Source organism: Mesitornis unicolor, unplaced genomic scaffold (genome assembly GCF_000695765.1).
Source record: "Mesitornis unicolor isolate BGI_N332 unplaced genomic scaffold, ASM69576v1 scaffold24594, whole genome shotgun sequence".
Classification (NCBI taxonomy): Eukaryota; Metazoa; Chordata; class Aves; order Mesitornithiformes; family Mesitornithidae; genus Mesitornis; species Mesitornis unicolor.
In genome coordinates, this window is record NW_010178457.1 from 76,143 (window position 1) to 91,450 (window position 15,308).

Consider the following 15,308-nt stretch of genomic DNA (forward strand, 5'->3'; position numbering starts at 1 on the left):
AGATACATTTAAATATGGGGTGAGTTTTTCTATTTCCTCCAATTTTCTCTTTTCTATGTAGCCAGTGGCATTTTGTGCTACCATTTGGTAAGAGGATGTTGCCCAAGAACACCTTCAAATTCCCTTGTTTCACTTCCTGCCATCTCAAGAACATAACCATTCAAGTCTGCAGGGTGAGAGTCTGAGTTGACAGTATTAAAAGAAAAAAAAAAAAGTAAATCACTATTAAGGATGTAGACCTGAAATTTTCTGTTGGACTTTCAAGACGATAGGTTGCAAATAGGTTTCCAAGGGACAGCAGCACTTTATCCTACGTGACACTTTCAAGGCTGACAACTTGACTCTGCAGTTCAACAACTTGCAGTACAAAGGATTTAGCTTCAAGCAAGAACTCGTGCCTTACTGATATGAAATACTGAGTTATTTGCTGATTCTTCTTGTATTTGGTTAAATTAAATGAAATCACTATCAAACAGCATCTTAAAGCTTTAATTTGACAACTATTACAGTACAGAGTAAAACTTGTAATACTCTGACATGACAACAAGCAAACAACAAATTATAGGGTAGATGTTAGTAAAATACAGTAATTTAAATAAAGATAGCAGCCTTGGAAGTCCTTCGACAAGATAAAAGTTTGTAAAGGAAAGATCTTCAGGATATAAGGCAGCCATCGATTGACTTGTTTTTCCACTTGCATTTCTGTTCCCTTTTGTTATAGGCAGGTTACAGGAAAAGCTAAAAAATAAATCATTAGTGTTCTTGTCCCTGCACATTTGGTTCTTACTGTTTGACTTAATAACTTTAGGAGACAACAGACTCCATCCTTTGAAGCTCTATTCCAAGCTGTTAAACACAATGGCAAACTTTTACTGGGATTGTTTCATTTCCTAGATGTCCCAGGACATCCAGGAACCTAAACTGAAAAAGCCATGGTGATGCATTGACCTGGGATGGCACCAATGTTCCTGGTAAAGTATGAGTATGGTCTCTGCATGTGCTGTGGACCTTCCAGACCTTCACTGCAAGGCTGTAAAGAACAGGGTCTTCAGTCCTATCTGCCGTGACTTCTGGAGCATGTAAGAAGGAGAATTGGGCCTTATCAAGTTAATTTTCTTGTTCACAGCAACCATGACTTTACACTGGAAAAAACAAAGTGATAGAAAGTAAAATTTCCTTCTCATGGCCGGAAAGGTTAGCAGTGGAAATAGCACTGACTTATAGAAGGGAAACTCAAAGTGGCTTGAGAAAGATATTTGTTCTTGGCACCCCTGGATAACCCAATGGAGATTTCACTCTAGCACACATCCTGTGTAGCCCATCCTCTTATCCAAGTATCACAGCCACTGCTGACCACATCCATACATGTCTCACTCCTGGAGCCACTATCTCACCACTTCATCTGATGCCTTACCACTCCATCGCACCAGTTTGCCTCCATGCTGAAGGCTGCACCATCTTGCTAGGCTTGGGCGTTTCCGTATGGACTTCCAGGGCTACGAGGTGCATCATTAGCTCCCAAGGAGTCAGTGAGGATGACTCCACACATGCAGTGTAGCTATGCCTGCTGAAGTAAATACCCTCATGACACTGTGTTTTCTCCATCCAGACTAACACTACAGAAGCCATCCTTTCTGGTTGGAAATTAAAAGCAGCCAGGCTCACCTCCTCCCACCCTTTCTATTTAAAACATCTCTAAAACAATCTAAATGTATTCATGGCCACTTTATGCTCATTTGTTCCTGTAAAAATCTTGTCCATCAGCTTAACTGGCACATTTCTCTCCCAGGTGTTTATTCACTAAGGTATTTATGGGAGAAAAGCATCCTACTCAGCCTTCATTTTGCCAGCTGAGCTCCCCTTGTGAGACAGATTCTCCTCCCTGTGCCCATAGCTGTCCTCCTGGGCAGGTCTGCACTATTATATTTTGATTTACACCACTCTAAACACAGTTAACCAGACACACACATGAACTCCAGATAAGGTCTCACCCGCAGACAAGGCTGACCTTGCCCCTTCTCCACTGTTCAGTAATTACTGGCTGGTGATGAACTGCTGCCTTTGGTGAGTGGCTGACCCTCATCAGCCCCACGATGCAAGGGAGTAAGCAGCCACAGCTGCCTGTGTGGTGGCAAAACTTCACCAATTAGAGAGGACTGAGCCTGCTCATTTTGCTGCTGAGACGAGCCAGAGAGCAAAGTGGCACACTAAGGTTTGAACTGCTCCATGACCGCCCAAGGCACAACTCCCACCCAACCAGGCGTCGCCACACTCAGACCCTGTCAATCCAACCTCTGTCCTACCACACCACCATAAAAAACCCCAAAAAGTTTTATGTACGACTCCACACGCCCAGCTGGCTTGGCCAAGGACATCTTGAGTGGCAAAGGCAGTGGAGGAGCCGCAAAGAGGTTTGGGACACGCTGGAGAACAGCAGAAGAAAGCCTCTGACACCCTCTCCCCACTAACTCTCCACTTTTCTTACAATCTCAGGGACAAAATGTGGCCACCCCATGAGAGACGGAGAAGAGGTGAGCTGGCTGCGGATGCTTGCTGAAGTGCAGTGTATGCATTGTCTCTGGAGGACAGGACTCGGAGAGGCCAAAACCCAAGGCCAAGTGCTCACTGCACACAGCATAAGTTGGAAGCAAGCTGAACAGCAGGATTTACTTACACTTTATACACAGCATATAAAATCTCTAAGCAGAAGAGGAACCATATGGAAACGGTTTTGTGACAGGAATTTTAGCGCAATAAATCCATAAATTTGGCCTTATCTTTCTCTGGCATATTCAAAGGTACCATGTGCGCTTCTGTTGGGGAAGGGGGGGGAATTTGCCTTAAAAACAGATGAATATGGTAAGATAGACAGGGAAAAAAAACCCAACAATAATCAAACCCAAAGGTAGCACTTCTGTTCTGCTTGTGAGAGTGTTTGCTTAGAAACCCAAAGAGGAAGATGAATGAATCAGACTGTGAGTAGGAGCAATGTCAGCCAAAAGCAGATAAAGAAGTGACTTTCTGTAGAATGAAACATGTTCTGCAGGCCAACTCTATATACAACTTGGTGAGCAGTAAAATGTTAGAATTAAAACACAATTAAGTTCCTAACCTACGCCATCATTGCCAGTGTGCAACAAACAGTCAGGAGTCTACAAGGCCAAAATCTTGTTCAAAGATGTGAACTGACGTGAACTTCCCACCTCAAACACGTATCATTTTAATCCTCTTAATAAGTGATTCTTAAAGTTGCTTTTGGCAAAAAGAGCAATATATGAATGAATACAGTGACTCAAAGCACTATCCTGGGGTCTTTTAAACTGCCTTTAATGTGTGTCTCCAGGCAGGTAGCTCAGGACTTACCTTCACAGGATTTAGCATCCCTCTTCAGCTGGTAGCCTGGCTGGCACTGGCACTTGTAGCGGTCTTCACTGAGCTGAACGCACTCCTGCTCGCAGCCCCCCTTGTTAACACTGCAGGAATTGACAGCTGGAGCCAAGGAAGCATTGAAAGAACGCATGTCAACAACATAAGAAACTTATTTCCTATTTTAAATCCACAAATGACAGTAAAACCACACAAACCTTGCCAAATAGCTTTCATAAATGCACTTGACCCCATCCCCTGCGTGATTCCTCCCCCTTGTATTCATGGTGCTTTTCTGACAGAGCGTCCCACGGTGGCAAAAGCCCGTGATTCCAGCGAGAGACAGGTGAGATCTAAGAGCTGCAATGCTGATTGAAGTACAGCCCTGCTTTGATCTGACAGCAGCAAAGCACTCGAGAATCCATTGAGGTAAGGAGGCAGAAAAAGCAAAAAAACCACCCCACCGGCACTTGCCCATCGGGGTTTTTTTTCTGTCCCTGCTATCATTGATTAAAAAAATCTATTAATTATCTTTCAGGATGATTTCTTCAGCCTCCTGCATAGGAAGCTGGAAATGCCAGGAGTCACAAGCTCCGCAGGACAGACTCACAAAGTAAAGTACAAGGAACAAGGGGCTCTTTAGTAATCTCTAAAGATGTTTCTTCTTTTTACCCAAGCAAATTAATATTCTTTTTTGTTCAATATATATCCCTGGCCTCTGGAGAAACATTTCTCCTCCTGCCAAAATACATTCACACACACCCACACCTATTCGCACACTGCATTATAAAAATAAGATCGCTCATTTGAACCTGGTTTTGTGCTGCACATATGTAAGTGTGAGCATGTGCGTAACTGCATCTATATATATTATAACAGCAGGGATGTACTACGGTCTCCATGAGTAGCTGGGAAGACTACTTTGTCCTTCATGGAAGGCACAAAACTGGACTCAGTGAAGTCAGCAAAGAGCTTTGATACTTATTTTAGGAATATTAATTGATTTATCTCTAATAGACATTAAGAAAACATTAGTCACAAAAGCTGCTGTAGGATGCATTTCACCCCATGCTACCAATTAGCAAATACTTAGTTTGTGCAGTCAAGTATGTGTTAAAAAGACAAAAAGAAAAGCAAATTTTTACATTATCAGGGATGCATGCACAGCAGTCGTCAGGAGACACCTCGCTGCACACTGGACCTGACTGTGGCTTCTGATCTCCACCTATGTCTGCAACCCTCCCACCTGGTTAGCCACATAACTTGAAAGCAGCTCAGTGTCTACATGGGTGACAGCAGACCCAATACACTTGAAGCTTTCTGCTTGCTGTACATTTGTATCCAAAGACCTGTTTTTCAGCAAGAATATTCAAATAAGATGAAAATATTTCAGAACATGAAAAACTCCTCAAATCAGCTCCAAGCGACAGAATATACATCTTGATTTTTTAAAGTGCCATTTTCTCCCCCCTTTTCTGGGCGTAAGCCAATTTGGATGTAAGGGGAGATACGCAGCAACCTGCCACACCGTGAATTTGGGAGGTTTTGAAGCCAGAAGGGGACACGTGTGAACTCCTGCGCCAAGAGCTTGCACTGGCAGGGCCACGCAGTCAGGCCCGGTGTGGGGCTCTGCCGGCAGCTGGGCAGTGAGGGATTACTGCAGAGCAACCACGGCCAGGGCTATCACGCCTGCTGCCGAGGCTGCGTGAGAAGGTGCCAGACAGAATGAGAAGAGTGCTGGGGAGGGAATGAATTTTGCTTGTGCTGCCAGACACCAGCAATGCATCTTTGATCAGAAAAAGGGAGAGACTCGGCATGTCATGAGTCAAATTCCACCTCCTGTGAAGGGGCTTATGGCTGGAGGTCTGAGCATGGGCATGGGGTTCAGGCAAAAATATGGCATGCCCTCCACTTTCAGAGATTTACTCTGAAAGTCTGGTAGAAAAGCAGCCCTGCTGCTGAGCCCTGACCGACACAGAGGTATGTGCGGCTGGGGATAACAGCTGGCGATGCAGAGAGGGGGAGGCAGCATCATGGGAAGGGGGACAGTGGCACGAGGCATCATATTTATAAGCATTTCTCAACTGTCAGTAGATCCTTGTGTTTCCTGCGTGATGCCTAACGCCAGGCATTATCTCCAGCTGTCTGTTGAGAAATATGCATTTCTCAACTCTTTTTTGTAACAATGCTCATATTTTTACAAAAAACCATGAGTATGAAGCCATAGTTGGATACATAGCAACCATGGGATTAGAACATGCAGTGTCTTCAAGTCTGTTTTCCATCACCTGAAATCCAACCTTATCAATGACTAGAAATGTAACTTCAGACATACTGTGCTTTTTCTTATGTGGAAGAACACAGATTATAGATTTGTAAAGATACTTTCTTTGTTACTTCCTCTATTAAGAGTCTTAGTGTGAGAAAGTCTCCATAAAAACCTGCATCTCAACAGCTTTTCTGCATAAGACAGACATCAAAGATAACAGCTGGCACCAGAGATGAATCAGGCTCTAAAGACTGTACTCTGCTTTCACTTGTAGGAGCTCAAAAAAGAATAAATTCCACTGCAGACAATGAATTTACATCGATCCAAAACCACAGCCCAATACTACAATAAACATGTTCCCTGAGTTTCTGCTTTCAAGACACCAGTCGGTTAAACTTGAGTAAGTTAAATTCATTACATTATCACAATAAAGGCATTAAAAACAAAACAACTGGACAGCATTACCTTTGGTGATTCCAATTACCTAGTTTGTAGTGAATGTTCAGTCTGGCACATATATGTAAAAACGAATTCAATATTGAGCAAAATTTGTGTGACCAAAAAACTAACAAAGAAAAGGAGCACTGAAAAAGATGGGATTCTGATGAGGTGCAAAGTATCAGAGATCATCAAAAGATTCAAGAAGAAATCATTGTACTTTCACTACAAGTCAACCCATTTTAGAGGTTGTCTGCCTTAGAGTATGAGCAGAAGTTTCTAATGAGAGTAGAAGGAATGACAAACAGCAAACAGATTTCTTCAGGCCATGTATTCTGAGGACCATACTAGTGGTGGAGGGATGGAGCGGTCAGTCAGCATCCCAAAAACACCGTGATGATGCGGTAGGAGGACCAGACTCGCTAGAAAGAGCTTGTGACAGATCAGTAATCTTCCATGCAATCACATGAAAAAACAGCTTATTCCAAATTTCTGACTCTTTGGATGTAGGCTGAATATCTTATAAAATAGACCCGCTTCCTTATGTATGGGAGACTTCCAAGCCATCTTGGCTGCAAAATCTGCTTCCCCTCAAGTGATTTTGGCACTTTTGCTCCCAGAAACATAGAGTTGCCAAAAAGAAAAAGACGACAGGGAAAGAATGAATCTAACAGAAATCTGGGCTGGGTTAATCTGAATAGTCTGTCTAAAGGGATACTTGTCTCTTATTTCTGCAGCTGAGACAATCACCTTCCATAAACAGCTCATTTCCAGAATGTAGCCCTTTTTCATTCTTAGTATGTGGCAGAGATTGTGACATCCTTTAAAGTACCCACAGAACAAATATTATTGCTAATGCAAGTCCTGTTTGAAACACTAGATGTTCTGCTTAGCCACACGAGGTCAAGAAAGATGTGCCTTATTGGGTTTTCTTCTTGATTGGATGAGTGCTCAAAACTGTACGTACAAAACTGGTGCAGCTGAACAGGCAAACTCTCCACCTCCAATGGTCAATGCAAGCAGTGAGTGCCCAAATTCCAACACTAGGCACTTCTAGATTATTGGTTTATATGAAATGCTTCTCTCCGTCCTCAGTAATTAGTAACTGTCTTGTGCTCCAATGCAGGAGAGCTTATTATATCCATTTATTTTGGTGTCTTGTCTAAATAACTGAAAGAGAACTCAATAACCTCCACTCAGTATTGTGTATATCCATTATAATGAGAGCAGTTCTCCCTGAAACTTACTCCTGTCTCTTATCTCAGGATTTAATTCTGCCTCTCCTCGATAATTTCTGAGATACTGCAAACAGAACCAAACATTGTATTAAGTATTTTTCATAACTTCTTGTGAATACTTACATTTGTGAAATGAAAACTCGCTTTCTTATAATGTTCATAGCTAGGACAACTTCAAACTGAGCTTCCTAGTTATTTGTGCTATGAGAAAACTTTATTATTCTACATCCACAGAAGGTTTTACATATTACACATGTAAATTTGTTTAGTTGTCATAATACCTACTTTTTATGTTTATCATTCAGTTCTCTCACTCTTTTCCCCTCAAAGCCGCTTTAGTCCCTTTTTTGTACAAAATTTCCTCTCCACCACAGCTGAAAATGAGACTATTCAGAGAGAGAAACGTAACTCAGATATCCCACTTTTCACTTCAGGGTCTTCCCTGGTCAGATCTGATCGGAGAGATGGAGTTCTGTCTTTTCTTTTAATTCACAGAAAACAACTACTGTTTCTAGTTAAATATGAACCACTCTGCTTTTACACCATTTTTTTTCTCTGACACCAGTGTTTCCTTATCCATTCCTTCTCCAACTAGGAGAATCAAGAAAAAATTGAGACTTGACCATATTTTTAATTGCAGTTAATTACGAAAAGACTGTAAGTCTTTGTAATGTGCTAGACCTAACAGACCTAAAAAGGCAAGTTCTTTAAATAAAAAAAGTTATTCCTACAGCTTGAACACTGGTACATCTTGTGTTCTAGTTACTGTTCCAGTAAATTTATTGCTGTGATAATACCAGAGATGAGTGATGACATATTAGGCTGGCGTTCAGCACAACCAAGGGACTCTGTGCAAGAACCGAGACAATGACCAAACTGTGAGCAAACTTATTCTGCAGATGTGGTCTGACTGAACTGGACTGTTCTTCTCATATTACCTAAAGACAGGCTTAAGAATTTAAACAAATACATCCTTTTCTTTTTCCCAAATGACAGAATATTTTAATCCTTTTTGCAGAATTTGACAACTTGATTCTTGTACTGATTTAAATGCGACAAAAGGACAGTATATTATTTATTATTATTGTTATTTTACTATTATTATTATTATTGTTATTATTATTATTAAAATGCAGAATTAACTCTGCATCTTCTGTTTCAGGGCGTAGAGTCCAACCAAAGAACCGGGGTTTATCTTTAATGGCAGAGCTGCTAATCCTTTCTACAAGCCCAGAAACAGGTATTGTGTCACATAGCTCGCTGAACTGCTGAGCTCCATGGTGCTCTTATTTACATGAGCACACAGAGGGTAACTTCATACTGTAAACCAAGGGCTTTTCACCCAAATCTGAAAACAAGCTATAGCCTTTAAGATCATATCTACCCTCACCCTACGGCTTTTTAATGGCTGCTTTTTGGAATGGGATCCCTCTGACCAACAGCCGATGTCTGTCAGTACAACTGTGAGCATCGTTCAGATTACCACAGTAGTTGCCAAGATGAGACCTGCAGCCAGCCCATGCTTGATATTTAATGTCTGCAGAGAAGGGGCTCAAATACCTACTGCATCCAGAAGCAAGCATTCAGGAAGTGAAGATCTTCAATATGGTAGATTTAAGACTAATTTAAAGAAAGGCATTCAGTCTGGTTTGCAATTTCTTTTGATATTGGCTTTCATGTATTGTCTTTTGCTCAGGTGTGCCATGGAGAAGTACAGCATGGGTTCTGCTGGCTGACCAAAGGAGGGGAAATTTGGTATCAGTGGTTGTAATGGATATGATACAACCAGGACTGCAACAGATGAAGAAGTATCCTGATGTACAGGATTGCTGCGACCACTTAAAGACTGATGTAGATAAAGGAATGGATAAAAAGGACCCCTGTGGGAACAAGGAGGCTTTGCAAATCTATAGCACCCTAATTATCACAGCCCTCAGCATGAGCAAAATCTCAGGAAAAGTGCTCAAAACTCTCAGCTTCACATGCACGGGCATCTCCTGCATGAGCTAACAGGATTAGCACAAAATAAACATTCACGTAATATGCCTTGGAGGAGAGTTTTCAGCCCACCCCATGCATACTTCTCACTGCGCCTAATAATGAAAATGTAAAACAGGCCCAAGCAGACAATTCTGTGTTACTGTTTTTACCTAAAAAAGTGAACATACAGGAAAGGCTGAAGAGAAGAGATGAAGGGTAGGGCTTCTTCTTTTTGTGCACTCTCTGAAAACCAGAGAAGATCTCTGAGTGCATACTTGAACACTTCATCAGCCTTTCAGAGCTCCCTCTCCAGCTACCAGCCCATAGCACCGTATTCTCAACTGTATCTCACCAATTCACAAATTTGGCCTCTGCGCTGGATTCTCCCAAGAGGATTTTCTGCTCTGCCCACCGTAGCAATCACAGAGATTTTTACTTCATCTCATCCCTTGACCCAGTGAATGACATCCTCCTGCCTCTGCTCATGCCACCACCTGGGAAAGCTCATGGGGTCCCAGCCTGGGCAGTCTGGTGGAGATGCTCATCTACTGTAGATCGGGTTAAAACCAACTTCAGGGTGGCAACCACAGTCTTTTATGTTGTCTTCATCACTGATGACACAAGCTGCATTTTGGGACTGTGTTGTCAGAAGAGAAGCATTCTGCTAGGCAGCAGTGGGCAGGAGATTTCACTATCTGCTGTTTGTACTTCTTCAATAAAAACAGGCAGAAAGAGTAAGGAAGAGGAAGAGTAATGGGGGCAGAAAAGCCCAAGGCAGCCCTGGAACATGCAGGGAGATGTGATGCAAAGAAAAAATGCTCAAAATTAAAAAAAAAAATTCATTGGAAAGGAAGACACACCCCTCTCCCCCCACTTCTTTGGTGCCTGCTGCAAAACAAAAGAGAACTTTTCACAAGCTTGCTTCACTGAAACTTAGGACACCATCACTGCTTTGTTCGCAAAAAAAAGGAAGAAATTTGGAAATATGTGAATACTTGCAAGCTGCTTGAACTGGAATGGACAATGATATCCTTTACTTACCTATGCAAGTGCGCCCATCAGCGTGGAGCCTGTATCCTGCCCGGCACTGGCAGTGGAAGGAGCCGTGGGTGTTGACACAGCCTTGCTGGCATCCACCATTCACCACCGCGCACTCATCCACGTCTAGAGAAGGAAGGTAGATAACAAGAATTACAAGACAGCCTCGGGAAATACCCTGGTTCTGCTGGATGGTGCGTAGCTCACACATAATGCAACCATGACACTCGGACTGGGTTTTTGTTTACTCCACTTTTGCACTGTAAGCAGAACAAATAAAATTGAAATTTTATGGTGTTTTTCAAAGGCCCTGCAGGCACTGCCTCTGTAGTCTCTGCTTCTGAAGCCCCTGTTAATTAGAGTGATCTGCTGTATCCTTGGGGCCAAGAGAAAAATACAGGGAGAGAATTAGGGTAAGATAACACATCTAAGCTGGTAGATATCACTGGTCAAACATTTGGCTTTTTAAAAAAGTTTCTGTATGAAGATTTCCTTTTGCATTAGGATTTCAATCCTATTAGCAGGTGCTCTTGAGGGCACAAGCACGTACAACTGACATAAATGGAAAAAAGCCATGCAAAAGCAGTGCCCATGCTCTCAATCAACATTACATTTTCAACCACTGAATAAACAGAGAGTTTAGACATTACATTTAAGAATATTTTGTGCCACATTTTCCATGACTCTCGTCTCTTGGGCTTCCTTGTGTTCACTTGAACTTTCCATTTCTTCTCAGATGACCTCCCTGAAAAATTGTGTGATTTTCTGATGATATCTTTTCTGAACCTAAGCAGGTCACTTTTCATATTTCACATTTTAGGGCATTACATTCAGTCAAATGAAGAGGGAAACTAGCATTAAACCAGCTTGAGAACACTGCTGTAGTTTCATCTCAAAATGATGGACAAAGATAGACAAAAATGATAAGAAAAGCTGAAGTAAACAGATGGAGGTTTAAAATGGACCCACAAAACTGAATTTCCAAAAGTACCACATAAGCGATTTCTGCACCTTTTCAGCAACATTGGGCTGCCGTAAACAGCATTTGATTGACACGTTGACACCATTACCTTAAAAACCAACACAGAAGTCATCGGCAATAAGGGTCAGCTAGTCCATTCCCTGACAAAATTTCACCTGGTAGCTGTCTGCCTACAGTTTGGCTGTCCTTTCCTTCACAGCCCCTGGGGACGGCAACTCCACAGCCCTCCATCTCACCCACAGGCAATGCTGGTACCAAATTATCCTGACCACCAAAATAATTCTCCCCCTGACAAAGCCAAACCTCCCTCCTGCAATAGGTATAAAGCACTCTCCTGAAGCACTGAAGACTCCCATCAACTTAATTGCTCTTTAGATCATATTCTCAAATCATCTAAAGGATTTCCCCACCCAAGTGGATGTGGACGAGGAGACTGGGATGGATTTAAAGAAATAAAAGAAAGGCTGCAATGAAAGGCAAATCTGCAACTATGGGGAAGTGAGCTGCAGTGGAGCAGAACACAGCAACACAAAGAGGGGTTTTTTCCCTCCCATATTGCACTTGAGGGACAAGAGGTCTGCCTTTCATATTTTTGCTGTTGATATAGCTGCTTTGCATTTAGCTTTCATGGTTTACATTTTAAAAAATGCTTTTATGTTTATTCTGTTTTAGAAAATCTAATCAAAATTAAATTAAAAAGGAAGTTTTAAAGATGACTTAGAAACACACAACTGTCCTGGTCCTAAGGAAATGCATTTCTAAAGCTAAATTTTAATACTTCACATGTGACTTTCACTCACCTAAAATGAAGTCCTGGTGTTGACTAGCATTTAAATTCAGACCATTCACTAATGTGCGCCACTTTTTAATCCTTCTGCTGCATTTGCTGCTTTATTAGATTGTATACTATGTACATTTCCTACTGCCTAGAGACATCTGGAATACTTTCTTTTTAAACAGAAGGTTTGCTTTTTTATAAATGTAAACAGCAAACATGAAATGCTGTTCATCTGGTTGAATTCTATACTGTTAAGAAATAGCCTGCTGAAAAATACCAGGTTGAAATCAAAACCAGGAAACTATTTGTCTTGAGTATCACAAAAGTAAAACAAGCAAAAAGGCTCAGAAAAATATAACAAGGAAGCAGCTGAACTATATAGTATGCCACGTTCTAGTATTTATAACTCAATAAACTCAAATAGTGGGAGCTTCAATATATTAATTTTATAGGCTACAATCATCTACAGGACTTCTCTAATATACCAAATACAGTATTAAGATATCAGCACTTACAAAGGAGAAAAAATAGTCTATCTAACAAAAATGAGCACTTAGAATTAGCTCTATTTGTTAGGCTCTATTTGAACATTTAAAGAAGGGACATGGTTTATGTGGGAACTCTGCACCCAGCAGCTCCCACACCCACTGCAGCTCTTCTTTCAACAACATTTCCTTCGTGCTGGCACATCCCGAAAGGTCAAAAGGCAATAGAATTAAATAAAAAATAAAAACCTCTAAAATACTTGTATATACAAGCTACACCTAACCCAAGACTCCCTGCAGCACATGAGAGCAAAAACAGAAGTGACACCAACGAGCCTGCAAGGCAACTCCAGGACCATCTTTCCCAGCAACTTTGATGACAGACCATCCCTTCTAGTCTCAGGCTTCCTCTGCAAAATCAGTATTTTAAGGATTATATGTTGAAAGATTCCTTCACGTACTACAGATATAATCAAGAAAACTGCAACATGCAGGCGCCTTCCACTGTCTCCTACATCTCAAGGCCAGGAAACAGCTTTGCCCCCAGTTACAGAAGAAAAATGCCTTAATTATTTTGTCTGGGGAGCAGTCTGCGAAGTAGACGCTAATCTAAATGCTTAAACTGCACTTGAAAGTTTTAAAAGTCTGATCTATTTGGACTTGTATATTTAAATTGCTATACTAGTAAAGGGCACATATACCAAGGAAACAACTACTTACACTGTTATGAGTACAAAAGTAGCCATTTCTTATTCTACACAGGATTAACTATAGAAATATAAAATTATTCTAGAAGTATGAAGTTACAAAAATAAAAAAAAACATTCTAGAAATATAAAGTAATTATATTGTAATTCTAGAACGTTATGGGATTATGGAAGATTTTATCTGTATAACAATACACTATAATGAAATTTGGATTAGTTTCCACTGCAGATCAAACTAAAACACCTATGACCTCAACTTTCCCTTGTTACAATTTAGGACGCTTATCTGAATAACCTGCATTTTAAGCCATTTATAGCTTGCTTATCGCAAGTCAGACCATGATGAAAGCAACTGCATTCCCATAAAGCAAAGGGAGAGCAATCTGCTGAGACAAAATGAGAACGGTGTGCCTGTCCCAAGGCTATCTTGCAAAGGGGATTATTCTGCTGGGTGAATAGAGTGGGGTCAGTACATGAATATCCTCCTTTTCTCCTACAGGAGATTTCAACAGAGATGCATTTTAGTGGGATTCTCCGCTGAAGGCATCTCTGCTTTCCATGCTGTCCGTACGCAGCACCACGTACCGCAGACGTACAGGGATTGTGCCCCCATTTACCCACTTTTCATTGGGAACAAGCTGGCAGGAATAACCTTACAGTCAGTCAGACAAGCCGAAAGTCAATCCTACGTGTTTCCAAGATGCAAAATATTTTAGCCACCTTGACATGCTCCTTTTTTAGCTCTTAATGCTTCTGAGGTCTGTGCATTTGGACTGAGCTATGCGTACCATGGCTGCATGCTAACCTTTCCTCCATTCCAAAAGGATGCCTGTCTCAAGTCCTGAACACAGGAAAAGATGCGATGTGCAAACGCACAGCCCACTGTCAGCACCGTGCCCTTCCCAAGGGCTGTCCCTATTGATGAAATTGCAGATTTTCAGTGAAGCTGGTGAAAGGTTTGGAGAACGAGTCTTATGAGGAGTGGCCAAGGGAACTGGGATTGTTTAGATTGGAGAAGAGGAGATTAAGGGGAGACCTTATTGCTCTCTACAACTACCTGAAAGGAGGTTGAAGCAAGGTGGATATTACTCTCTTCTCCCAACTAGCAAGCTATAGGACAAGAGGAAATGGCCTCAAGTTGTGCCAGGGGAGGGTTAGATTGGATATTAGGAAAAATTTCTTTACTGAAAAAGTGGTCAAGCATTGGAACAGGCTGCCTAGGGAAGTGGTGGAGTCACCACTGAGGTCATGAGCCTCCAAAGGGACTCAGAAATGTCTGTCCCTGTTTTAACCACTGGACAGGCACTTTATGCAATCCCAAGTCTTCGTTGCTTTTAAATTATTTTCTTTCCCCCAAGGAACCTGTATAGCAATCTCTGCAGTATCTGCTCCCATGCTTGGTGTGGTGACCCTCTCTCCCATAGGTCTGCAATGATGCACCCATGACCCACTGCAGGCATATGCATATATTTGGGCTTTAGTACAGGACAACTGCCAGTTCAGATCAAAAAGCGTCTGCAGAAATACTGGAAGAAAGGCCAGCATTTCCTTCTAATTCAATTTTTTAAAGCCCTGCATTCCTTACAGGGCCATTATTGTCAACTTTTATCATTTTTCATGTACCTTCTGTGCACGTGTGCAGCTGCTCTGAAACTTCAAATACAAGATGAAATGGTCTTCTAATATTAAGTTTATTGCACACTTTTCCTGCTTGCACATTTTTATTAAAAATGAAAGGTATAAGGTTATTTAAAATACAGCTTCTGCTGCAGACCTGAGTTCCCTTGGCCAAGTCAACAATGGCACAAACATTTTGAGAATCCTGAATGGAAAGAGAGGTGATGTGTCAAGGGTATCCCAGGAATGGCATTCACATGGAGGACGCCATCAAGAACACCATGTGACGTCTAAGCAGGCACGAGGTGGTAGGGCAAGGTTTACCTTTCAGCTAGCTTCACACAGCCAGTGGCATTTCTTCTGAGTGACAAACCAACAAGCTTTCTCTCCTTTGACTGTAAAAACATGCA

The 15,308-nt window shown here is 41.7% G+C and overlaps 1 protein-coding gene across 1 annotated transcript in view; it reads right to left on the reverse strand.

Moving 5' to 3' along the window:
* The window catches only part of LOC104539042 (multiple epidermal growth factor-like domains protein 6), an 85,102-nt gene that overhangs the window by 55,313 nt on the left and 14,481 nt on the right, over window positions 1–15,308 (reverse strand). Inside the window, 3 exon segments of the mRNA XM_010182466.1 lie at window positions 3,364–3,537; window positions 5,054–5,058; window positions 10,329–10,455. Of these exon segments, the coding sequence (XP_010180768.1) occupies window positions 3,364–3,537; window positions 5,054–5,058; window positions 10,329–10,455 (306 nt within the window).